General features: G+C 43.8%; 1 protein-coding gene across 8 annotated transcripts in view; it reads left to right on the forward strand.

Annotated features, from left to right (window-relative positions):
* Positions 1-25,815, forward strand: part of rgs3a (regulator of G protein signaling 3a) — a 385,868-nt gene that overhangs the window by 228,709 nt on the left and 131,344 nt on the right. For all 8 annotated transcript variants that reach the window (XM_072240592.1, XM_072240593.1, XM_072240595.1 and 5 more), the window contains one exon: positions 10,754-10,865. In XM_072240592.1, the coding sequence (XP_072096693.1) occupies positions 10,754-10,865 (112 nt within the window). The remainder of the gene's footprint in view (positions 1-10,753; positions 10,866-25,815) is intronic.

Below are 25,815 nucleotides of genomic sequence, written 5' to 3' on the forward strand. Positions count from 1 at the left end.
TGGGCCAGAGACTGGAGATTGGAGACTCGATGTCTGGGAATCTGGGCCAGAGTCTGGAGACTGGAGACTCAACGTCTGCAGGTCTGGGAGTTGTTATTATTATGCTGTGTACTGTTGAGCATTATGTGGGCATGTTATGTTACCATCGGAATGTGTGGTGACGTTTGCAGGCTGTCCTAAGCATATCCTTGTGTGTTGTGGGTTCCTTATGGTTGCCATGGGGGGTGAGCTCCCACTACCATTAAATGCTCCCAATAACATGTGTCTCAAATAGTTTCTGATACCCAAGTCTAACTCCTGGCCTTCACATGTGGCTTAACTACTAAGCCCAGTTAAGAACCATTTCTACTGAGAGAAGAAGGAGCAAAGGCAAGTTTTGGCGCCTTAAAACCAGTCGCATCAGGTAGATGGGGCTCATCGATTACGGTTGGCAGCTCATCTAGCAGAAGGAAAACTCGGATCTCAAACCTCCAATGCCTTGAGGCTATACCAACTCATGGGGAAAGCTTGGGGAGTAAACCCCGAGGAAAAATCATAAGCAGGAGTCCCTGAGTCTGTCCTGTGTTGAGTTCAACGATAACTGGCAACTCCTGAGATCCCCACCACTGGTGCCAAACTGTATTGGACTCTGCCATTCCCTGGGATTCATCAGCTGCACGACGACGCGAAGCCTGCAGCGTGGGCAGCAGCTTGCTCTCTGTATTGTACTGCCCTGGCTTACAACTCCATTTCAGCGAGGATGCAGCACCCATGGTCAACTCTAACTCTCCAGTTATCAGTGCAAATGGCATACTTCACTGTCGTATGTCGTTTGCATTAACAATCGACCCACCCAATGTGAAAAATAAATGATATGAGATTACATCTGAAAGTCAGAAGTGCCTTCAGTATTGACAAACCACCCAGATAGAACAGAGTGCATAACACAACCTCCCAGTGATTCTATCACCATTCTGTGCAGCAACCATCCCAGCACAGCAGTCAATTCTGAGATGAGCACTGAGCCTTCCTGTAAAGATGACTGTGATGCAGTCCTTCAGCTTCAAGGTTTTACTCACCGTTCATTGATGGAGAGGGTGGAATGCTGAGGTGACTCCTTGTTCAGCATTTCCTGTGACCGGAGAAAGTTCATCCACCAGCCAGCTCATCAGAGTATCTCCGTTTGAGATTCTTTCATTTTTGGGATCCTTCAGTCTACAAATTAACTACTCTGTCTGCTCCTGACAAAGCTGATTACCATTTGAAATGTCACTCGTTTGTGAAAACTTGTGGTCTCAGCATGGGTCCGATTTGTTCAAATCTGCTCATCCTCTTAAATTGAATTTCTAACATTAGTGGTGACATCTAACATTAGTCTTTTTAATTAAGTTTCATCTCACTTTCTAAAGGTGGTTTTAATTTATTTTGAGTTCTTGAAAAACTTTCAAACAATAACTCTCCTTGCTTCAAAACCTTTTAAACCCCGAACATTGAAGACGCAGTCAACGTTTCTGGAATAGCTTCTTCTCCTGTGCCATCAGATTTCTGAATGGACAATGAAGCCATGTGCACTATCTCACTATCTGTTCTGGTCACTTTTTACACTAATCACTTAATTTTATATATTTTTTTTCTTATTGTAATTTATAATATTTTATTATTGTGTATTTCAATGTACTGTTGCCCCAAAACAACAAATTTCACAACATATGCCAGCTTCTGATTCAGATCGTTAAGTATGTTTAAGGTGGAGGTAGATAAGTAATTGAAGGATGGAGAAATAGAGGTTGTGAGGAACAGGTACAAAGGAGAAATTGAGGCCAGCACAGATCAGCCAGGAATGCACTGAAGGGTTGAATAGCCACCTCATGTTCCTGTTATCTTGTGTTTATGTGCAATGGCACAGAGCTTGCAAGCTATGGGAATGATGGTTGCAAGCTTCTGATTTGATGGAGACGGACGTGAGAGTACGGAGGAACATCTGGAAAACTTCTGAAATGGCCGCTTTGCTGCCGCTGCTACTGTGTGGTAACCAGAATCTCCGCAGCAGAAGGCCCGAATCCTCGGCTTTGCTTGTTTCAGCAGCCGGGGCTAGGTCAAAGGCGCTCGGGAGGCTGTATCAGAGGGGCTGGTCAGAGGCTCGAAGTTTTCGAAGGGACAGACTCAGTGTCGGCTGGGGTTGGCTGCTTTCAAGGCATCGGCAAGTTGACGGTGCCTGGAGGTTTATGGCAGGGAATTTCTCCCTTTTGCCACCTGCTATCGGGGACTTGGGAGTCGACTGACTTGGGGACTTTGAGACTTCTCTTTACCGTGCCTGTGGTTTGTTCTTCATCAAATTATGGTATTGCTTTGCACTGCTGTAACTATATGTTATAATTATGTGGTTCTATCAGTGTTAGTCTTTGTTTTGTCCTGTTTTCTGTGATATCACTCCGGAGACACATTGTATCATTTCTTCATACATGTATGCATTTCTAATTGACAATAAAAGAGGACTGAGTGTTCTCATAATCTAAAAAAAACGGTCAGGGCTGAAGGGTGTGGTTGAAATTACTCCTGGCTGCAAGGTTTTGCATTGACTTCAAATGCATCATTAAGCCACATCTTTGGCCAATAGGATCAGGCAGAATAAAAGGTTGGCACAGACTAGATGAGCTGAAGGGCCTGTTTCTGTGTTGTTGTGTTTTCCTTCTCCAAATAATTGGCAAGTATGAACAAAATATTGTGTGCAGTTTGTTCATGTATGTGACAACATCCTCAATGAGCGTTAGGAATAATATACTCCAATGCTGAAAATAGAAAGCTTCTGTTAGCTGATTAAATTCAAACAGATCTTTTTTTAACATGCCATCAAGTGGTTTTTAAATTACTGTCATTGGCAGCTTCCCAAAGAAATGATTAATAAAAAAGTTTTTTTAATCATATATTATATCCCTGGCTAACTTTATTTATGTCACCTTAAAAAATACTTTGCATTGTGGAGTGAATTGTCCACATCCACCCAGTGGCCACTTTATTAGGTACACCTGTACACCAGCTCGTTAATGCAAATATCTCATCAGCCAATCATGTGGCAGCAACTCAATGCATAAAAGCAAGCAGACATGATCAAGAGGTTCAGTTGTTGTTTAGAGCAGACACCAGAATGGGGAAGAAATGTGATGTAAGTGCAATGAACCAGAATTGATTAGAGAGCTTAAAGTAAAAAGACCCTCATAGGAAAGTGATCATGATATGATCGAATTCACCCTGAAATTTGAGGAGAGGCTAAAGTCAAATGTATCAGTATTACAGTGGAGTAAAAGGAATTACAGAGGCATGAGAGAGGAGTTGGTCAAAGTTGATTGGAAAAAACATTGGCAGGGATGATGGCAGAGCAGGAATGGCTGGAATTTCTGGAAGTAATTCAGAAGGCACAGGAAATATACATCCCAAACAGGAAGAAGTATTCTGAAGAAAGGATGATACAACCGTGGCTAATGAGAAGTCAAAGCCAACATAAAGCCAAAGAGAAGACATATAATAGAGTAAAATTAGTGGGGAGCTTTTAAAAACCAACAGAAGGCAACTAAAAAAGTCATTAAAAGGATAAATATAGAACAGGAAAGTAAGCTAGCCAATAATATTAAAGTGGATACCAAAGTTTCTTCAGATACATAAAATATGAAAGAGAAGCGATTGTGGATATTGGACCACTAGAAAACGATGCTGAAGAGGTCGTAATGAGGGACAACAAAATGGGAGGTGAACTGAGTAAGTATTCTGCATCAGTCTTCAAGGTAGAAGGCACTAGCATGAAAGTTCCAGGTGTCAGGGGTTACCATAACTATACAGCAGACTTTTGGGAAACTGAAAGGTCTGAAGGTGTACACCCAGGAGTTCTGAAAGAGCTGGCTGAAGACCTCATGGAGGCATTAGTAATGATCTTTCAGGAATCACTGGATTCTGGGATGCAAATGTCACTCCACTCTTCAAGAAGGAAAGAGGTGGAAGAATGGAAACTATAGGCCACTTAGTCTGACCTCAGTGGTTGGGAAGATGTTGGAGTCGATTATTAAGGATAAGGTCTCTAGGTACTAGGAGGCACACGATAAAATAGACCAGAGTCAGCATGGTTTCCTCAAGGGAAAATCTTGCCGGACAAATCTGGTAGAATTCTTTGAAGAAATAACAGGATTCACAAAGGAAAATCGGTTGATGTTGTGTACTTGGATTTTCAGAAGGCCTTTGACAAGGTGCCACACATGAGGCTGCTTAACAGCTGCTGCTTTATCCATGGTATTACAGGAAAGATTCTAGCATGGATAAAGCGGTGGCTGATTGGCTGGAGGCAGAGAGTGGGATAAAGGGAGCCTTTTCTGACTGGCTGCCCGTGACTAGTGGTGTTCCACAAAAGTCTGTGACGGGACTGATGCTTTTTATGTTGTATGTCAATGATTTGGATGATGACATTGATGGCTTTTTTGCAAAGTTTGCCAATAATATGAAGAAAGGTGGAGGGGCAGGTAATTTTGAGCAAGTAGAGAGGCTACAGAAGGACTTGGACAGATCAGGAGAACAGGCAAAGAAATGGCAGATGGAATACAGTGTCAGGAAGTGTATGGTCATGCACTTTTGGTAGAAGAAATGAAAGAGTTGATTATTTTCTAAATGGAGAGAAAATACAAAAACTGAGGTGCAAAGGGAGTTGGGAGTCCTTGTGCAGGATTCCTTGAAGGTTAATGTGCAGGTTGAGTCTGTGGTGAGGAAGGCAAATGCAATGTTAGCATTCATTTCAAAAGGACTAGAATATAAAAGCAAGGAAGTAATGTTGTGACTTTACAAAGCACTGGTGAGGCCTCACTTGGAGTTTTGTGAGCAATTTTGGGACCCTTATCTGAGAAAGGATGTGCTGAAACTGGAGAAGGTTCAAAGGAGATTCACAAAAATGATTCCAGGATTGATGGCTCTGTGTCTGTATTTGCTGGAATTCAGAAGAATGACGGGTGACCTCATTGAACTTATTGAATAGTGGAAGGCCTTCATAGACTGGATGTGGAGAGGATGTTTCTTATGGTGGGAGAGTCTAAGACCAGAGGACACAGACTCAGAATAGAGCAGTGTCCTTTTACTACAGAGATGGGGAAGAATTTCTTCAGCCAGATTTGTGAATCTGTGGAATTCTTTTCCATAGGTGGCTGTGGAGGCCAAGTCTTTATGTATATTTAAGGCAGAGGTTGATAGATTCATGATCGGTCAGGGCATGAAGGGATAGAGGGAGAAGGCAGGAGATTGCAGCGGAAAGGAAAATTGGATCAGCCATGCTGAAATGGGTGAGGACACTCAACAGGCCAAATTCTGCTGCAATATCTTATGGTGATATGGTCTACGTGACTTTGACTGTGGGATGACTGTTGGTGCCAGAATGGGTGGTTTGAGTATCTTGGAAACTGTCAATCTCCTGGGATTTACTTGCATAATGGTCTCTAGCGCTTACAGAAAACAGTGCGAAAACCAGAGTAAAAACGTCCAGTGAGTGGCAGTTCTGTTGGCAAAGTACCTTGTTAGTGGGAGAAGTCAGAGGAAATGCCCAGACAGGTTCAAGCTGATAGGAAGGCGACAGTAAATCAAATAACCACACGTTACAGCAGTGGTACACAGAGCAGAGAGCATCTCTGAACGCACAACGTACTGAACCTTGAAGCAGATGGGCTACAGCAGCAGAAGAGGAGGTACTAATAAAGTCGCCACTGAGTGTATTCAGTAAGGTAACATGGTATAGGTATCTCTAAATCTACACAAGTCAAAGAAAAATTTATTATCATAGTATGTATATATCACCATATACTACCTTGAGGTTCATTTTCTTGCAGGCGTTCATAGGAAAATTAAATAAAAGCTACAATAGAATTTATAAACAAAGATTAACAATCAACCAATGGGTAGAAGAAGGGAAATTGTGCACATAAAATAAACACAGAGAACATGAGTTGTTGGGTCTTTACGTTGTGGAATCAGTTCAGTGTTGAGGTGAGTGAAGTTGTCTACACTGGTTCTGCAGCCTGGTGACCGTGGGGTAATGGCTGAACCTGATGGTGAGGGTCTTTATGCTCCCGTGCCTCCTGCTCAATGGTTGCAGTAAGAAGAGAGCGCGGCCTGGATGGTGGGGGGTCATTGGTGATGGATGCTGCTTTCTTGTGTAGCACCCCATGTAGATGTGCTCAATGAGGGAGGGATGGCTCTATCTCTGATGGACTGGGCTGTACCCATCACTTCTGTGGCCTGTTCTGCCCTGAGCATTGGTGTTTCCAGTCCAGATCGTGATGCAGCCAGTCAGGATACTCTCCACTGCGCATCAATAGATCACCAGTGAGAGACCATCTGGTAGTGACTCCGAATCAGGGATATGTCATGAAATTTGTTGCAGTACTACATTGAAATACATAATAAGAAGCTGTTGCTGAATCACTGAGTGTGTGTCTTCAGGCTCCTGTACCTCCTCCTTGCTGGTAGCAATGAGAAGAGAGCACGTCCTGGGTGATGGAGGTCCTTGCTGATGGATGCAACCATTTTGAGGTTTACCTTTGGAAGGTGCCTTGATGGTGGGAGGCTGGTGTCCATGATGGAGCTGGTTCAACTTACAACTCCTGTCCCATCACTCTCTATTCCTCAATCTTTCAGGGACTTGTGTTTCTCCAAGTTAAACATGCCCAACAATCCAATTGACTGGCTCAGAGGATGCAGCCCAATTGAATGTTTTTTTTATTAAAGAGAAACTTCTTCAGTCAGAGGGTGGTGAGATTGTGGAATGAGTTGCCAGCAAAGTGGTGCATGTGAGTTTGATTTGAGTGTTTTAGAGCAGTTTGGATAGGCACATGAATGATAGGGGTATGGAGGGCTATGGTCCCAGTGCAGGTCGATGAGAGTAGGCAGTTTACATGGTTTTGGCATGGACTAGATAAGATGAAAGGCTTGTTTCTGTGCTGTACTTTTCTATGACTCTAAGACTCTTCATGAGACAGGAGGAAGGGAAATTCCTCTAATTGCCACCAGGGTCTTTGGGCATTTGGTGTCTGCTGTATTCAATCTCTACTCCAAGTCCATCCAGAGCTGGACAATAAATTCCCACCTAGTTTACCCTGCTAGGTTAATCAATTTTTAATAATCATATCTTTGGTGAGTTGCCAATTACTGTCACTGTATGGTATGAGTGATATGTAAGTGAGAGCTAACTTTGATGTGTAATTTTCATTGCAGTCCCTTCATCTCTGAGAAAAGCCATCAAGTGTTACAGACTACTGGGTAGCTCTTCTCCAGGATCAATATTGTCTGATAACGTCTGGACGAGGAGACAGGCTAATAAATCTCACACAGCAAACCACTAAGAATTCAGGTCCCCCAGAGATTCTTACCTGGGTTAAGTACTGTGCATTGGTTCCCTCTTTATAAGACCATAGATTTAAGGTTTAGCCCATTTGGCCCATCAGGTCTGCTCCACCATCCCATCATGGCTGACTTACTCTCTTCCTTAACTGCTTCTCCCTGTAGCCTTTGACACTCCTACTAATGAAGAACCTAACAACCTCTGCTTTAAATATACCCAATGGCTTGGCCTCCACAATTGTCTCCGGCAAAGAATTCCACAGATACACCACCACCTGGCTGAAGAAATTCCTCCTCATCTCTGTTCTCAAAGGATGTCCTTGTATTCCGAGGTTTTGCCTTCTGGGACTCTCCCACTATCGGAAACATCCTCTCCACATCCACACTCTCAAGGCCTTTCAATACTTGACAGGTTTTCAATGAGATTCCACCTCCTTCCCCCTCATTTTTCTAAACTCCAGTGAGTACAGACCCAGAGCCATCAATCACTTCTCATACATTGTATGTGTGTGTGCTTCTGTGTGTGTGAGTGTGTTTGTGCGCAAGTGTTTGTGTGTGTGCATATGTGCGTGTTTGTGTGTGTTTGTGTGTGTTTGTGCGTGTTTGTGTGGGTGTATTTTGTGTGAATCTATGTAGGTGTATGCATGTGCTTGCATGTGATTGTTCACATGAGGTACTACATCTGTTTAATATCTCATTGTATTGTGTCTCTGACTGAATTTTGCTTTGATAGGAAGTTCTCTCAGTCTCTTTCCTTTTTACTGTTCAGTAAATTCCAAACCAGGGTCCTGAGATCTGTAGTTTCAGTAATGTGATAAAGTACAATCATGATTTAATGTTTCTATGATCTAACAGAAAAGGAGAATTTATTCAGCTTTATTTCCACTCCGCTATATGTTTTAAATGATGCCAGAAGATCATGTTAAAATTCCCTTGCATCTTAACCTTTTCAAAGGCAGAACAGGTTGACAGCAGGCTGTCTTTACTTCCATGGGTTTTCTGAATGTTACAGTGCAGGAGAAGGTGGTTTGGTCCTCTGGATCATTGCCAGCCATTTGAAAGAGCAATGTTTCTCATCACATTTCTGTCCCTTTGTATAGCTCTGTGACATTTTCCTTCAAGTATCTGGGTAGGATTGGAAACTGACTTATTGCACTAAACTATGAAGAAAAATGTTGCAGATCATCTCAATCTGATAAAATTCAGTTGCTGCAGTTTGTTTCCGTTGCCAGAAATATGAAAGTCTTGTACATACGAGGGATTTGTGTGTCTGACTTGACAGGATGTGTCTATTTTGCCAAGGCATCCATTCTTCCAACAGCATGGGCATAAATATTCCTCTGTAGGCTCCCTGCTGCTTCTCCTGTAGCCTTCCTGGTGCCTCAGCTGATTGTCTGAATCTGAAATCATAACCATATGTGCTATTTGAACACTGTGCTGTGTGCTGTTGGTAGTGTGTTTTGCATCTTGGCCCTAGCGGATCACTGTTTCATTTGGCTATATTCATGTATGGTTGAACGATAATTAAACTTGAAGTTTGAACTTGTAAAACCTCCTCTCAAATCATAGCTGGGGCCACAGAAATCTGTTAACACTGAGGTATAAGACACTTCCTGAATAAATTGATATTATTGCTCGATAATCTGTAGAAACGGCCTGCTGAGGGTGGAGTTGCTGCCTTGGCTCCGGTAGCCCCGGTTTGATCCTGACCTTTGTTCTCCCTGTGTAGAGTCAGCATGGTTTTCTCCTGTCAACAGCCGTCATGGTAGTGCAGTGGTTAGTGAGGCGCTACTACAGCTCACGAGTCGGAGTTTGGAGTTCAATCCTGGCCTCCTCTGTTAGGAGTTTGTACGTCCTCCTCGTGACCGCAAGGGTTTCCTCCGGGTGCTCTGCTTTCCTCCCACAGTCCAAAGACATATGGGTTAGTCGGTGAATTGGTCACTGTAAATTGTCCTGTGATTAGGCGAGGGTTAAATTTGGGGTTGCAGATAAAAATTTTACACTCTGATCCAACAGGACTCAGAAAGCAGATAATGCGGTTGTGTTGGGTTTGCAGTTTGTGAGAAGTTTACTTCCTATGAGCAAGTTGGCTGTTATGTTGGCCACATTACAAGTATCTACACTTGAAAAGCTCTTTGAGATGATCCTTTAAGCCCACTTCAAGCTTTCAGTCACCTGTTCTAAGTTCACTCACATCACTCGGTGACTGTTCTGTTGTAAAACACCCTTCACAACATCTTGGGATAAGACCATAAGGTATCAGAGCGTAATTAGACCTTTCAGCCCATCGAACTTGCTCCATTCAATTGTGTCTGATTTATTATCTCTCTCAACCCCATTCTCCTGCCTTCTTCCCATAACCTTTGATACCCTTGCTAAGCAAGAACCTATCAATCTCTGCTTTAAATATACTCAACGACTTGACCTCCACAGCCACCTGTGGCAATGAAATCCACAGATTCACCTCCCTCTGGCTAAAAAACGTCCTCCTCATCCCTGTTCTCAATAGACATCCCTCTGTCCTGAGGCTGCACCCACTAGTCCTAGACTCATCCACTATAGGAAACGTCCTCTCCACATCCACTCTAACTAGGCCTTCCAATATTCGATATGGTTGTTTATTGAAAGCTGTGCAAAGATGCAAGTAATTGTTCAGAATGGATTAGTTTTAAGCCAAAGTTATGTGGATTGTGCAGCAAAATGTCGTTAAGGTGGGCGTTCATTCAGGGTTTTCACAAACAGCTAGCAAATGGGAAGGATCTGAAGATCCATTCCTGCTCCTAATTCTCACACTGTGCTGATAACATCATCAACAATTAGTTCCTTTCTGTTTGCAGAACAAGTGGCATAATGGTTAGTGCGATGTTATGTTCAGTTCAGGGTATCAGATCTGGAGTTCATTCCCGTTATCCTCTGTAAGGAACTGAACATTCACCCTATACTGCATGGGTGTCCCCAGGGTGCTGCAGTTTTCTCCCACAGTCCAAAGATGTACAGGTTGATAGATTTAGTCATTGTGATTAGGCTAGGGTTAAATAGGGGGTTGCTGGGCAGCATGGCTCGAAGGGCCGGAAGGGCCTGCCCCCTCGCTATATCTCTAAATAAATCAATCAATAAATGTAACAGCATTTTGTAATTGGAGCAAAAGTAAACACTGTTAATTCTTTCCTAATTTTATTGAAGTAATTTTGTGTTTCGCTTTTGGTAATATTTGATTAAACCCAGATTGTGTGCACTCTCTGTCTTCCAGGTGAAGAATGGAAAGAGGTTAAGTTGTACCAGGCACTTTGACTGTTGAGTGAACAGGAGTGCTATGCTTTCTAGCATTTAGCCCAGCTAATTTTGTTTGTTTGCTTGACCATCATTATCCGTACACACACTGAAGTGCTGTTTGTCTTGCTCCATGGTATAGGTTTGCATTTTCATCTACACGGATGTGCTGTTGCTCACCAAGGAGGACAGTCAGGGACATTGCAGTGTGTTACAGAACCCGCTGTTCTTCCACAGCATGGAGTTAGAGGAAGGTGAGTGTGCTGAGATCCTGAACTCGAGAGTCTCTGCAGACACTGAAAACCCAGTGTAACACATAACGTAATGCTAGAGGAACCCAGCTGATCAGGGAGCATCTAGAGTAGCGGTTAACCCATCACCTTACAACGCCAGTGACCGGTGTTCAGTTCTCACCGCTGTCTGCATGTTCTCCTCATGACCACATGAGTTTCCTCCAAGTGCTTCGTTTCCTCCCACACAGTTTGTTAATTGGTCACATGGGTTTAATTGACAATAGACAATAGGTGCAGGAGTAGGCCATTCAGCCCTTCGAGCCAGCACTGCCATTCACTGTGATCATGGCTGATCATCCATTATCAGTATCCAGTTCCTGCCTTATCCTCATAACCTTTGATTCCACTATCTTTAAGAGCTCTATCCATCTCTTTCTTGAAAGCATCCAGAGACTTGGCCTCCACAGCCTTCTTGGGCAGAGCATTCCATATATCCACCACTCTCTGGGTGAAAAAGTTTTTCCTCAACTCCATTCTAAATGGCCTCCCCCTTATTCTTAAACTGTGGCCTCTGTTTCTGGACTCACCCATCAGCGGGAACATGCTTCCTGCCTCCAGCGTGTCCAATCCCTTAATAATCTTATATGTTTCAATAAGATCCCCTTTCAGCCTTCTAAATTTCAGAGTATACAAGCCCAGTTGCTCCAATCTTTCGACGTATGACAGTCCTGCCATCCCAGGAATTAACCTGTGATGGGTGGCGAGCAGGGTCTCATTGGGCTGGAAGGGCCTAAGTCTCTAAATTTAAAAAAAGATTAGGTCAAACAACTCTGGAGAGGAATAAGCAGTCAATGCTTCAGGCCGAGAACCTTCATCGGGACTGAGAGGGGGCAGAAGACAGAATAAGAAGGTAGGAGAAAGAGACAAGCTGGGAGGTGATAGGTGAAGTCAGGAGGGTGGGGAATGAAGAGACAAGCTGGCAGGTGATAGGTGGAAGAGGTAAAGAGCTGAAGAGAGAATCTGATAGAAGAGGAGAGTGCACCAGGGGAGAAAGGGAAGGAGGAGGGACACCAGGGGGAGGGGGGAGAAATCAATGTTCATGCCATCAGGTTAGAGGCTACCCAGAGTGTATATAAGGAAGTGCCCTCCAACCTGTAAGTGGCCTCATCGTAGAGGAGACCATGGATTGACATGTTCGAATGGGACAGGGAGTGGAATTAAAACAGGCGGCCACCAGGAAATCCTTCCTGTTGTGCGTGGAGCGAAGACATGTGAGGAGTAGACCAGACTTGTCAGCTTGTTTACAAAAGCAACAAGTAATCCTTTATGTACTGGGATTCTGGTCACTTACCTGCAGGAAAGATATAAATAAGATTGACAGAGTGCAGAGAAAATTTATAAGGATATTGCCAGGACTGGAGGACCTGAATTATTGGGAAAGATGGAATAGGTTAGGACTTTATTTCCAGGAGCATAGGAGAACGAGGGAAAATTTGATAGAGGTATACAAAATTATGAGAGGTATAGACAGGGTAAATTCAAACAGGCTATTTTCCACTGAGGTTGGGTGAGGCTAGAACTAGAGGTCATGGGTTAAGGGTGAAAGGTGAAATGTTTAAGGAGAACATGAAGGGACTTCTTCACTCAGAGTGTAGAATGAGCTGCCAGTGCAAGCAGTGGATTCAAGTTTGATTGTAATATTAAAGAGAATTTTGAGGGGTATATGGGTAGGAGGGGTACAGAGGGCGATTATCTGGGTGCAGGCTGATGGAACTAAGCCAGTTAATATTCAGCATGGACTAGATGGGCTGAAGGGTCTGTTCCTTTGCTGTCATGTTCTTTGACTCCAGATCCTGCTTTATTTTCTTCCCACGTCTGGCAATATTATAACTAATATTTCAATATTCAATTTAATCTGTGATGTCCTGGAAGCCAATAATTTCATTATTGTCCGTGCTGATATAAACATCTTAAATCAAATTTTATAAAACGAAGCTTCCGGAGTAATAAAACAAATGCAGTAACGGAGTGCTCGACCTCTGGAGAAAGATGTGCTTAGAACTTCATGGAGCCCTCATTAAGCCCATTGGTTCGTTCGTGTACGGCGTGCTGATCTAATTACTTTGTGTACATGAATATCTGCTGCTGCACCTCATAGAAAGATGTGAAAGTCTACCGAGTTTCTGACACATCCTCTGAATTATTCCAGCATTGAAAGATTTCAATTGGATGGGATTAGAATCTGTGGATAATTCTTGCATTAGAATGTAACCTTTTCCAAATCAGGCTAATCAAATAGCTCTTTGACAAGGCCAGGCCTACTCTGAGTTTATTTGATCAAGGAAGGCATCACAATTAATTACCTCATACATGTTATTGCAGTCAGTAAACAGAGGGAATGAGGCCGGGCCACCACTTTGCAGAGTACCTTCACTCCATTCGCCACGGTTATCTGCATCTGGCAGTGGCTAGCCATATTTGTTCAGGTGTACAGAGTGGAACAGTCCCTCTGGCCCAATGAGCCTCACTGTCCAGCAACCTGCCTACTTTAACCCCAGCCTAGTCACTGGGCAATTTACAATGACCAATTAACCTACTAACCAGTACTTTGTTCCCCATGCATGTGGGAAGGATGGTACACATTTCTTACAGGGGATTCCGGAATTGAACTCTGAACTCCCACCCTCCAAGCTGTAATAGCATCACACCAAGCAATAGCTACTGTGGGGCCCACACCGACCTGTCTGTTCACGACCTCCTCCACTGTCAGGGTGAGACTAATCACAAACCAGAGGAATAACTCATCTTACTCTAGCTATGTAACTACAACCCAATGGCATGAGCACTGAATTCTCCAATTTATGGTAGACCTCTCTCCCTCTGTCTCATTTCACCCCTCCTCTGTAGGGATACAGCTCAGTAACAGGCCCTTCCAATCCAACTAGACCTCGGCAGGGTAGGCAGTAGGTGGGCACCGTGGTGACGTAGTGGTAGCACGACGCAAATACAGCTCGGGCATTCTGAAGTTCTGAGTTCAATCCCAGCGTTCTCTGTAGGGAGTCTCTGTGCGTCCTCCCTGAACGCCCTGCTTTCCTTCCACAATCCAAAGACAATCCAGATACATGAGTTGGTCACTGTAAATTGTCCCATGATTAGGTTAGGATTAATCAGGGCTGTGAGATTGCTGGGCAGCCCAGCTGGAAGGGTCTGTTCCACGCTATATCAGAATGAATAAATAAATCCTCACGGCCCAATTAAACCCTTGTAATCTACCCATCCTTATGCCTTTGGAATGTGGAAGGAAACCCACGCGGTCACGGGGAGAACGTGCAAACCTTTCACAGACTGCAGCAGGAACTGAACCCGGGTCGCTAGCGCTGTCATTGGATTATGCTAACTGTTACGCTACCGTGCCACTTTGATATGTCATATCTACTCAGTTATACACATAGATCCTGCCTGTAGATCATTGGTATCGATTGTGCAAAACTGAGTATAGATCCTATCATACCGGTTCTGCTTGCTTCCTGTTAGCCAATCCTCATCCACGTCAATTGATTACCCTCCAGTGGTGTATGCTTCAACTCTGTTTACAGAGGGTAAACAATGCCAGGCTGCGAGGGTGTGATCTGTGCCCTATTTCTCTTCACTTACACCAGTGATCTACAGACAGGCTCAGTGTATTGAATACTGAGTATGTATTGAGTTGTGTGGGGACCTTACTGCACATACATATTCACTGGTTTGCCATATCTATTTCCAGCTGGTACAAAAGGGTGATGTTTTGGATACTACACAAGGTTTTGAAAATTGACAGGGGATCTTGATTGGATAGGTATATGGGCTGGGGATTGGCAAATGGCTTTCTATCCTGATAAATGTGAGCTATTGTGTGGAGATCAAACTAGGATAGGACTTGTGTATTTATGTATATTTAAGCCAGAGGATAGATTCTTGATTGGTTCAGACATGACAGGATAGGGGAGGGGGCAGGAGATTGAGGAAAATTGGATCAGCCATGATGAAATGGCAGAGCAGACTGGATGGGCCAAATGGCCTAATTCTGCTCCTATATCTATGGTCTTGTACAATGAAGGGTAGGGCTCTGGGGAGTGTTGTGGAACAGAGGGACCAAGGTGTGCAAGTGCATAGTTTGTTGAAAGCAGCTAAGAAAGGGAAGATGGCATTTGACCCGCTGGCCTTCCTCAGTCAGGGCATTCAGTAAAAGGAGTAGGGGAGCAACGTTGCAGTTATATAAGATGATAGTGATGTCATACTTGGAGTACTGCATACGATTTTGGTCAACTTACAGGAAAGATGTTATAAAACTAGAAAGAGTGCACAGAAGGTTTACTAGGATGTTTCCAGGACTTGGCAGGGGGGGGGAGGGGTGGTCAAGGAGAGGCCAAGTGTTGGCGCGTGGCCAAGTGGTTAAGGCGTCAGTCTAGTGATCTGAAGGTCACTAGTTCAAGCCTCAGCTGAGGCAGCGCGTTGTGTCCTTGAGCAAGGCACTTAAACACACATTGCTCTGCGACGACACCGGTGCCAAGCTGTATCAGCCCTAGTGCCCTTCCCTTGGACAACATCGGTGGCGTGGAGAGGGGAGACTTGCAGCATGGGCATCTGCTGGTCTTCCATACAACCTTGCCCAGGCCTGCGCCCCAGAAACCTTCCAAGATGCAAATCCATGGTCTCACGAGACTAACGGATGCCTATAAGGAGAATGTGGACAAGGTGAGGTTGTGTGGACGAGGACTTTATCCCCTCAACATAGGAGAATGTGGACAAGGAGAGGCCGTGTGGACGAGGACTTTGTTTCCTGCAACATAGGAGAATGTGGACAAGGAGAGGCCGTGTGGACAAGGACTTCGTTTCCTGCAACATAGGAGAATGTGGACAAGGAGAGGCCGTGTGGACGAGGATTTGTTTCCTGCAACATAGGAGAATGAAGGGTGACGTGATAAGACAATAAGAGCAGAATTAGGCCATTCAGCCAACCGCATCTGCTCTGCCATTTCATCATGGTTGATCCAATTTCCCTCTCAACACCATTTTCCCGCTTTCTCTCCATAACCTTTCATGCCCTGACTGATTAGGAAACTGTCAACTTCCACCTTAAATATACCCATTCACTTGGCCTCCACAGCTGCCTGTCGCAACAAATTCCACTGATTCACCACCTTCAGTCTGAAGAAATTCTTCCTCATCTCTATTTTAAATGGACCTGAGGCTGTGCCCTCTGGTCCTACAGTCCCCCCACTTGTACAAGAATCATCCTCTCCACATCAATTCTATCTAGGCCTTTCAACATTCGATAGGTTTCAATGAGATCCCTCCTTGTTCTTCTAAATTCCAGTGAGTACAGGCCTTGAGCCATCAAATGCTCCTCATATGATAACCTATACATTCCCAAAATCATTCTCATGAACCCCCTCTCTAATGTCAGCACATCCTTTCTTGGATAAGGGGCCCAAAACTGCTCACAGTACTCCAAGTGATGACGTACTAGTGCCTTATAAAGCCTTAACATTACAGCTTCCTTTTATATTCTAGTTCTCTCAAAACTAATGTTAATATTGCAATTTGCCTTCCTCATCACTAACTCAACCTTTAGGGAAATCTGCAGAAGGACTCACAAATCTCTTTGCATCTTGGATCTTTTAATTTTCTGCCCATTTAGAAAATAGTGTATGCTTTTGTTCTTTCTACCAAAGTGTATGACCATACACTTCACGACACTGTATTCCATCAGTCACTTCTTTGCCCATTCTCCTGATCTGTCTGAGTCCTTCTGCTACCTCCATGCTTCCTCAGCACTACCTTCCCCTCCACCTATCATCGCATTATCTGCAAACTTGGCCACAGAGCCGTCAATCCTGTCATCCAAATCATTGACATATAATGTAAAAAGAAGCGGTCCCAACACAGACCCCTGTGGCAGCCAATCAAAAAAGGCCCCCTTTATCCCCTCTCTTTGCCTCCTGCCAATCAGCCAATGCTCTATCCATGCTAGTACCTTTCCTGTAATTCCACCGGCTCTTAACTTGTTAAGCAGCCTCATGTGCAGCACTTTGTCAAAGGCCTTCTCAAAATCAATACACAACATCCACCGATTCTCGTCTGTCTATCCTGCTTGTTATTTCTTCAAAGAATTCCAACAGATTTGTCAGGCAAGATTTTCCCTTGAGGAAACCATTTTAAGGAAAGCCTGTTTTGTCACGTGTCTCAACAGCCCTAAAAATATATTCTTAACAGTCAACTCCAAACACTGAGCTCAGAACACTGCAACTCCAGACACCGAGCTCAGAACACTGCAACTCCAGACACCGAGCTCAGAACACTGCAACTCCAGACACTGAGCTCAGAACACTGGCCTGTATCATTTCCTGCCTTTTGTCTCTCTCCATTCTTGAAGAGTGGAGTGACATTTGCAATTTTTCACTCCTCTGGATCACTCTAGTTCCCTTACCCCTGCCAAATTAGTTTTAATGCTCACTAACAGCTCTATCAAACTTGCCCACAAGTGTATTGGTCCCCCCTCAGGTTCAGGTATAACTTGTCCTTTGTGTACAGGTCATACCTTCCCCAGAAGATCCCAATGGTCCAGAAATCAGAAACCCTGTCGCCTGCACCAGTTCCTCAACTACACATAGATCTGCAAAAACATCCTACTCTGGCAGCAATCCAGAGTTACTACTCTGGAGGTTCTGCTTTTCAGCTTTCTGCCTAAATCCCTCTATTCTCTCTTCAGGACTTCCTCCCATTTCCTACCTACGTCATTGGTGTCAATACCTCCTGGACCTGATCCCTAACCCTGGCACCATTGAAAACAACATACCATTCGGCGTCTCATTCATGTCCACAGAATCTCATGACTACTTCCCTAGCTTTGGAATCCCCTGCCAGTACTACAGTCCTCTTTCCCCCCCCACTTCTGAGTCACAGAGCCACACTCAGTTGCTGCAGTTCCCCCCTAGTAGGTTGTCACCCTCAACGGTACCCAAAGTGGTATACTTATTATTCACTGGCTGCCCATTTCCTTTCCCTCTCCTGGCAGTCACCCAGGTACCTGCCTCCTAAAGCTTCGGGGTGACTATTTGATTGTTGCTCCAATCCATCACCACCTCAGTTTCCCTCATGAGCCAAAGGTCACTGATCTGCGGCTCCAGTTCTGTAACACATTCTGCAACTCGGTGCACCTGGTGCAGATGCAGTTACCCAGGAGGCTGAAGGTCTCCCAGAGTTCCCACATCTCACACAAAGAACACAACTCAACACGGCTCCTGGAGCCATCGTCACGGCTCTAACTATGCGCTAACAGATGATGAATGAAGAAGGTGCTTGCCAGTGCCTACCTCACCCAAGCCTGTTGAGCTGAGGCCTCTGAACTCTAACACTGATCAGGGTACGTAAGATCATGAGGGACATAGGCAACACTTCACAAGGGAGACAGCACTTTCCCCCTTTTCGAAGTAGGTGGTGATAAAAGCACGAGGACATGGATTTAAGATCAGAGGTGAGAGATTTAAAAGGGACATCAGACGCAGCTTCTTCACACAGAGGGCGGTGTGTATTTGGAATGAGCTGCCAGGAATAATGGCTGAGGTGGGCACATTATTTCTGGCAACATTTTAACACCATCTAGATAAGTACATTGGTAGGAGAGATCTGTAGGGCAAAGAGTCAAACATTCCCTGGGTAACTATGGATGAGATGGGCCGAAGGTCCTGATTCCCTGCTGTACGGATCTATTCTATTGGTTGCAAGCTCAAAAAGACAGCAGCAGATTGCTCCAAAGTACATATCTTTTTTTTTTCAAAATATACTTTATTCAAAAATAAATATATACAATAAACCATTCAATAACTTTTCATCCTTTACATACGTTTCCATTATACTCAGTACATATCCGTATTTATAGCCACCCACGTGGCACTCCAGTAGTTCAGCTCAGCATATCACTGTTGAGGGGTCTACTCCCCGCCCACCGACCCCTCCCACTCCCACGGGTGGAGAAACCTATACTGTGGTCCTTCCCCACCAGGCCCTTGCGGTGGCTGCACCGAGTTTCAGTGCGTCCCTCAGCACGTACTCCTGCAGCCGAGAGTGTGCCAGCCGGCAGCATTCTGCCACGGACATCTCCATGTGCTGGTAGATCATCAAGTTTCGGGCCAACCAAAGAGCGTCTTTCACCGAGTTGATGATCTGCCAGCAGCACCGGATGTTGGTCTCCGTGTGTCTGTCTTAAGTCCACATTGACCCAACCAGACTCCTCAATTTCTTTCTCCGTTCTGGCATTTGGTCTGCTACTGATGTGGTCTCTACTACTTTTTAGTTATGGGGTGACATTTGCTCCAACTTCTGGACTGTTGCATTTTGCTGAAAAAGTTAACTGTTAGTTCTACAGCCACTTCTTTCAGCCCCAAAGATGCAGATCACGGGATTCCAAGGGTTTCTAGGCATTCAATTTCACTGACTTTTCCCATGTAACACACACAGAAAATGCTGGAGTAACTCAGCAGGTCAGGCAGCGTCCATGGAAGTGAATGTTTTGGCCGAGACCCTTCATCAGCATTGGAAGGGAAGGGGACAGAAGCCAGAGTAAGAAGCTGGTGGGGGGGGGGGGGGTGAATCAGATCCACATTTAATATCACGAGCATATGCTATGAAATTTGTTGTTATGTGGCAGTGGTACAATGCAATGCATAATAATAAAAATTGTAAATTAGAGTAAACGTATATATGTGTTTAAATTTATGTGTGTGTATATATATTAGAAAGGTTAAATTAAGTAAGTAGTTCAAAAGTTCATTTATTATCAAAGTATATAACTCTGCAAAAAGAGAAGAAGAAAAGTAATAAGGTCGTGTTCATGGGTTCAGTGTCCATTCAGAAATCTGATGGCAGAGGGGAAGATGTTCCTGAATCGTTGAGTGCAAGCTGTCAGGGGATAGGTGAGACCAGGTGAAGTTGAGGGAGGGGAAGGTGGGTAAGGGAGGGGAAAGTGGGTGAGGGAGGGAATGGAAGTGAGAACCGCAGGCGATAGGTGAGACCGGGAAGGGGAAGGTGGGGGAAGGTGGATGAAGGGGCAAAAGGCTGGACAGGAAGGAATCTGATAGGAAAGGAGAAGAATCATGGGGAGAAAGGGGTGGAGCAGGGGGTCTAGGGTAAAGTGAGAGGTCAGAGTGGGGAATTCCGTAAGAGGGAAGTGTGAAGGGGGAGAATATTACTGGGAGAAATCGATGTTCGTTCCACCAGGTTGGAGGCTATTTAGACGGAATGTAGTGTTGCCCCTGCAGATTTTTTTCCACTGATGCTAACTTTTCCAATGCCTTGTTCATTGTTTTGCTGAGGTTTATAATGAAGGCAGACATAAAATAACTCTAGAATTTCTTCTCATTAGCCTCTAAAATTCCTCCTCTTTTAGTCTATTACAGACCTTGTTGGTCTTTGTGTGTAGTTTTTCATTGATTCTATTGTATTTCTTTGTTCTCCTGTGAATGTCCCCAAGGAAATGAATCACAGGGTTATATATGATGACATGTATGTACTTTGGGAATAAGTTTGAACTTAGGGCCTACATTAGCTTTACAAATCTTCCTCTCTCCATATCTATGGTAGTTTTTATGCTTTAGTTGTGCCCTCTTGTTAAATTTAGCAGTGGGTGCGTGGGTTTTGCTGAGGGGGGATAAAAAATGTTGAAGAGAAACGACAATGTGTAGAGTGAGAGTGAAACATTTTGAAATGACCTGAGGGGCGGAATGTGGTGAGGATATGGAATAAACTGCCAGAGGAAGTGGTTGAGGCAGGTACAGTGGTCACATTTAAGAAGCACTTGGATCCGTACACAGAGGGGTGGGGATGAACGCAGGAAATTGGGCCTAGCTGGTGGGCTCTGTGGTCAGCACGGACTGATTGGGATGAAGAATCTGGGTCACTTGTGAATCTCCCTATCACTCCCCACAAGTGCTACCTCATGTGATATATTTGTAGCACTTTATTTCTGATTTCCAGCATCTGCAGATTTTATTTTTTATGGAGAAATTAACCATCGTTCAGAAAACACAAATCCATGTTTATAGCATACGTTCACATTCTTCTAGTGGTCTAGTGATTAGATTCCCCCCATCTTATTCCAGAGAGTGTCGCTTTGAAAGGCTGTGTTATAAATAGACAATGGAGTGTACTGGTACACAATCTATAATTGTGTTGTGGTTCAGCTGGAAGGAGGAAATGACATGTCATTCTAGTGTATGTGACAAATTAAGTCAGTGTCATGAAACCCTTTGCTTGGCATTGAAAGCAGCTTTTTTAAGAAAGCAAGGCCTTTGCTATTAGCATGGGCTTGCTCTTCGAATCATTATCGTCTGGATTGTCCACTTGATGCGTGAAGATTTCTCACTGCCTTTTTAAGCTACTCATGATGCAGGTTAGGTTTAGCTAATATCATTATGGAATTTTAAAATTACTTCTATAACATTCATTCAGAGGGACCAATATTATTTAATAACTTTTTTTAATTAATGCAAAGTAAAAGTAGATTTTGTTTACGTAGATTTCCAAGATATTCGTTAGTCATATTGGAATTCACTAAATATAGCACATAGATAATAGAAGACAGAGGGTAATGTGGGAGGGAAGAGTTAGATTGTAGGTTAAGAGGTTGGCACAACATTGTGGGCTGAAGGGCCTGTACTGAGCTGTTCTATAATCTATGTTCTAATAATATCTTAACAGAACAAGATTAGCCAGTGAGAATTGAAAATGTTTGGCTCTACTTTTCCTTTGTCCTTTATTCACCTTGTATCAGACAGTTTCCGTGGAGTTGAAAATAAAATGCCAAGCAACTCAGTTTCTCAAGTTTTGCAAAGAAGGGATTGAGCTATAGCACAAGTTCTTTCAGGTGTCTTACAATCCTTATTCTTGTTTAACACATTTGATACACTGCCCTGCATTTTAGAAGTGACCTTCAGCTAATTCTAGCAACCTCTTTCAAAGTCTAAGTGAAAAGGGCATTTTGTTGAGTTGATATTTTCCCTCTGTGCATTTCCTGTGGGGCTACCTTCAGTTTTGCGACAACTGGTTATTGTGTACTGAGGTTTTTCAATGGTGTGTTTCCAGCCTCCACTTTGCAAGTAGCTTTTACTGAGCAGCTGCAAAATAGGTTAGGCTGAAAGAAGCAGCTAACCTACTTCTGGTGTGGGTTAAATTTGGACTGAGATATTTTCCTCATTATCAAAGGAAGCAACATCACAGTGTTTGCTTTACCTGATTAGACTACTTTGGAGACAAGATACCAGCGAGGAGAAGGTATCAGTAAATTCTATTTATACTTTCAATGCTGCACTTCCTGCAGATTGAAATCTTCTCATAATGCACTTTTAAGCTGTTAGCCTTTCTCCTGTGAGATAGCATGTTGATATCATTTTCTGGAAACTGTTTTGTTCCTTTTTGTGTTGGAGCGATCAGACATAGACGTGCATCTTCTTACAAAGGGTAAGCTTTTGGATCAGAGTCAGAAATTGGAAAGCATAATTCTGAGGTGATGGGAGGGATGAGGGAGTGTTAGAGGTAAGTATTTTGTACAGAGAGTGTGAAATGCTCTGCCATGGATGGTGGTAAAGGTGCTCATGCCATGAGGATCAAAACTACCTGGATTTCCAGTTTCTACAGAACCTCGTCCATTATATTGCCTGTTCATTTTAATATTTATGGGGATTGACAGTGAATGTCTCTGTCACGTACACAGATGGAGGTGTACGAGATGATGAGAGGCATAGACAGAGTGGACAGCCAGAGACTTTTTCCCAGGGTGGAAATGGCTAATACTGGGGCGTAATTTTAAGGTCATTGGAGGAATGTATAGGGGGATGTCAGAGGTAGATAGTTTTGTGTAGAATAACCTACCAGCAGTGGTGGTAAAGGTAAATACATCAGAGACATTGAAGGTACTCTTAGATAGGCACAGGGATGATAGAAAAATGCAATGTTACGTAGGAGGGAAGGATTAGGTTGATCTTGGACTTGTTTAAAAGTTTGGCACAACATCATGGGCTGAAGGTTCTGGTTCTGATTCTGATGGTGGAGGGGGAGCGCTGTTTCTGAATCATTGAGTGTGCGTCTTCAGGCTCCTGTACCTCCTCCCCAATGGTGGTAATGAGAAGGTGGTTTCCAGAATGGCAAGGGTCCTTCATGATGGATACCACCTTTGGAAGCTGTCCTCAACTCTGGGGAGGCAGGATGGAGCTCACTGAGGCTCCAACCATTTGCAGCCTCTTGCAAACTCCATGTATTGGAGTCTCCAAACAATTGGTGATGAGAATGTTCACAGAGATCTGCCAGAGTCCCTGTGACCATATCACCCGAAACGTGTTCCGTTCTGTGCCTCCACGAGCACACCTATGGCTCTCTGATTACCCCACATCTCCTCTCTGCCACCTACTATTTAGATGGCAAAAGAAGGTTTTTCAATTCCCCATTTTGTGTGACACCTGTTTTTTGTTCATAGTTTTTCCTTTTATTTCCACTCTATATTTCCGCTCTAAATTTCCCAAAATAACATGGCTTTCACTTGTGTTTTCTGACCTTTATGTCAGATGTGACCTGTACAAAAAGGACGGGTTACACTTGAATCATTTGGAGACCAATATCCTGGCAGGGAGATTAGCGAGGGCTACTGAGGTGACTTTAAGCTAGAATTGTTGGGGGGGTGGGAATCAAATTAAGGAGGCTTGGCGAGAGGAGGTTAGTTCACAACAGGGGGATGGGAACAAGTGCAGAGAGACAGAGGGGTGTAAAATGAGGGTAGAAGCAAAAAGTAGTAAGGTGAAAAGTAAAAGTGGCAGGCAGGCAAATCCAGAGCAAAAATCAAAAAAGATCACATTTCAACATAATTGTATAAGGGCTAGGAGTGTTGTAAAAGCGAGCCTGAAGGCTTTGTGTGTCAATGCAAGGAGCATTCGTAACAAGGTGGATGAATTAAAAGTGCAGATTGTTATTAATGAATATGATATAGTTGGGATCACAGAGACATGGCTCCAGGGTGACCAAGGATGGGAGCTCAACATTCAGGGATATTCAATATTCAGGAGGGATAGACATGAAAGAAAAGGAGGTGGGGTAGCATTGCTGGTTAGAGAGGAGATTAACACAATAGAAAGGAAGGACATTAGCTGGGAAGATGTGGAATCGATACGGGTAGAGCTGCGTAACACTAAGGGGCAGAAAACGCTGGTGGGAGTTGCGTACAGGCCACCTACCAGTAGTAGTGAGGTTGGGGGTGGCATTAAACGGGAAATTAGAAATGTGTGCAATAAAGGAACAGCAGTTATAATGGGTGGCTTCAATCTACATATAGATTGGGTGAACCAAATTGGTAAGGGTGCTGAGGAAGAGGACTTCTTGGAATGTATGCGGGTTGGTTTTTTGAACCAACATGTCGAGGAACCAACTGGAGAGCAGGCTATTCTAGACTAGGTATTGAGCAATGAGGAAGGGTTAATTAGCAATCTTATCGTGAGAGGTCCCTTGGGTAAGAGTGACTATAATATGGTGGAATTCTACATTAAGATGGAGAGTGACATAGTTAATTCAGAAACAAAGGTTCTGAACTTAAAGAAGGGTAACTTTGAAGGTATGAGACGTGAATTAGCTAAGATAGACTGGCAAATGATACTTAAAGGGTTGACGATGGATATGCAATGGCAAGCATTTAAAGATCACATGGATGAACTACAACAATTGTTCATCCCAGTTTGGCAAAAGAATAAATCAGGGAAGGTAGTGCACCCATGGCTGACAAGGGAAATTAGGGATAGTATCAAGTCCAAAGAAGGAGCGTACAAATTAGCCAGAAAAAGCGGCTCACCTGAGGACAGGGAGAAATTCAGAGTCCAGCAGAGGAGGACAAAGGGCTTAATTAGGAAAGGGAAAAAAGATTATGAGAGAAAACTGGCAGGGAACATAAAAACTGACTGTAAAGGCTTTTATAGATATGTGAAAAGAAAAAGATTGGTTAAGACAAATGTAGGTCTCCTACAGACAGAAACAGGTGAATTGATCGTGTGGAACAAGGACATGGCAGACCAATTGAATAACTACTTTGGTTCTGTCTTCACTAAGGAGGACATAAATAATCTTCCAGAAATAGTAGGGGACAGAGAGTCTAGTGAGATTGAGGAACTGAGGGAAATACATGTTAGTAGGGAAGTGGTGTTAGGTAAATTGAAGGGATTAAAGGCAGATAAATCCCAGGGCCAGATGGTCTGCATCCCAGAGTGCTCAAGGAAGTAGCCCAAGAAATTGTGGATACATTAGTGATAATTTTTCAAAACTCTTTAGATTCTGGACTAGTTCCTGAGGATTGGAGGGTGGCTAATGTAACCCCGCTTTTTAAAAAAGGAGGGAGAGAGAAACCGGGGAATTATAGACCGGTTAGCCTAACACCAGTGGTGGGGAAAATGCTCCAGTCAGTTATCAAAGATGTGTTAACAGCACATTTGGAAAGCGGTGAAATCATCGGACAAAGTCAGCATGGATTTGTGAAAGGAAAATCATGTCTGACGAATCTCATAGAATTTTTTGAGGATGTAACTAGTAGAGTGGATAGGGGAGAACCAGTGGATGTGGTATATTTGGATTTTCAAAAGGCTTTTGACAAGGTCCCACACAGGAGATTAGTGTGCAAACTTAAAGCACACGGTATTGGGGGTAAGGTATTGATGTGGATAGAGAATTGGTTGGCAGACAGGAAGCAAAGAGTGGGATTAAATGGGATCTTTTCAGAATGGCAGGTGATGACTAGTGGGGTACCACAAGGCTCAGTGCTGGGACCCCAGTTGTTTACAATATATATTAATGACTTAGATGAGCGAATTAAATGCAGCATCTCCAAGTTTGCGGATGACACGAAGCTGGGCGGCAGTGTTAGCTGTGAGGAGGATGCTAAGAGGATGCAGGGTGACTTGGATAG

The sequence above is a fragment of the Mobula birostris genome, chromosome 22 (genome assembly GCF_030028105.1).
Source record: "Mobula birostris isolate sMobBir1 chromosome 22, sMobBir1.hap1, whole genome shotgun sequence".
NCBI lineage: Eukaryota > Metazoa > Chordata > Chondrichthyes > Myliobatiformes > Myliobatidae > Mobula > Mobula birostris.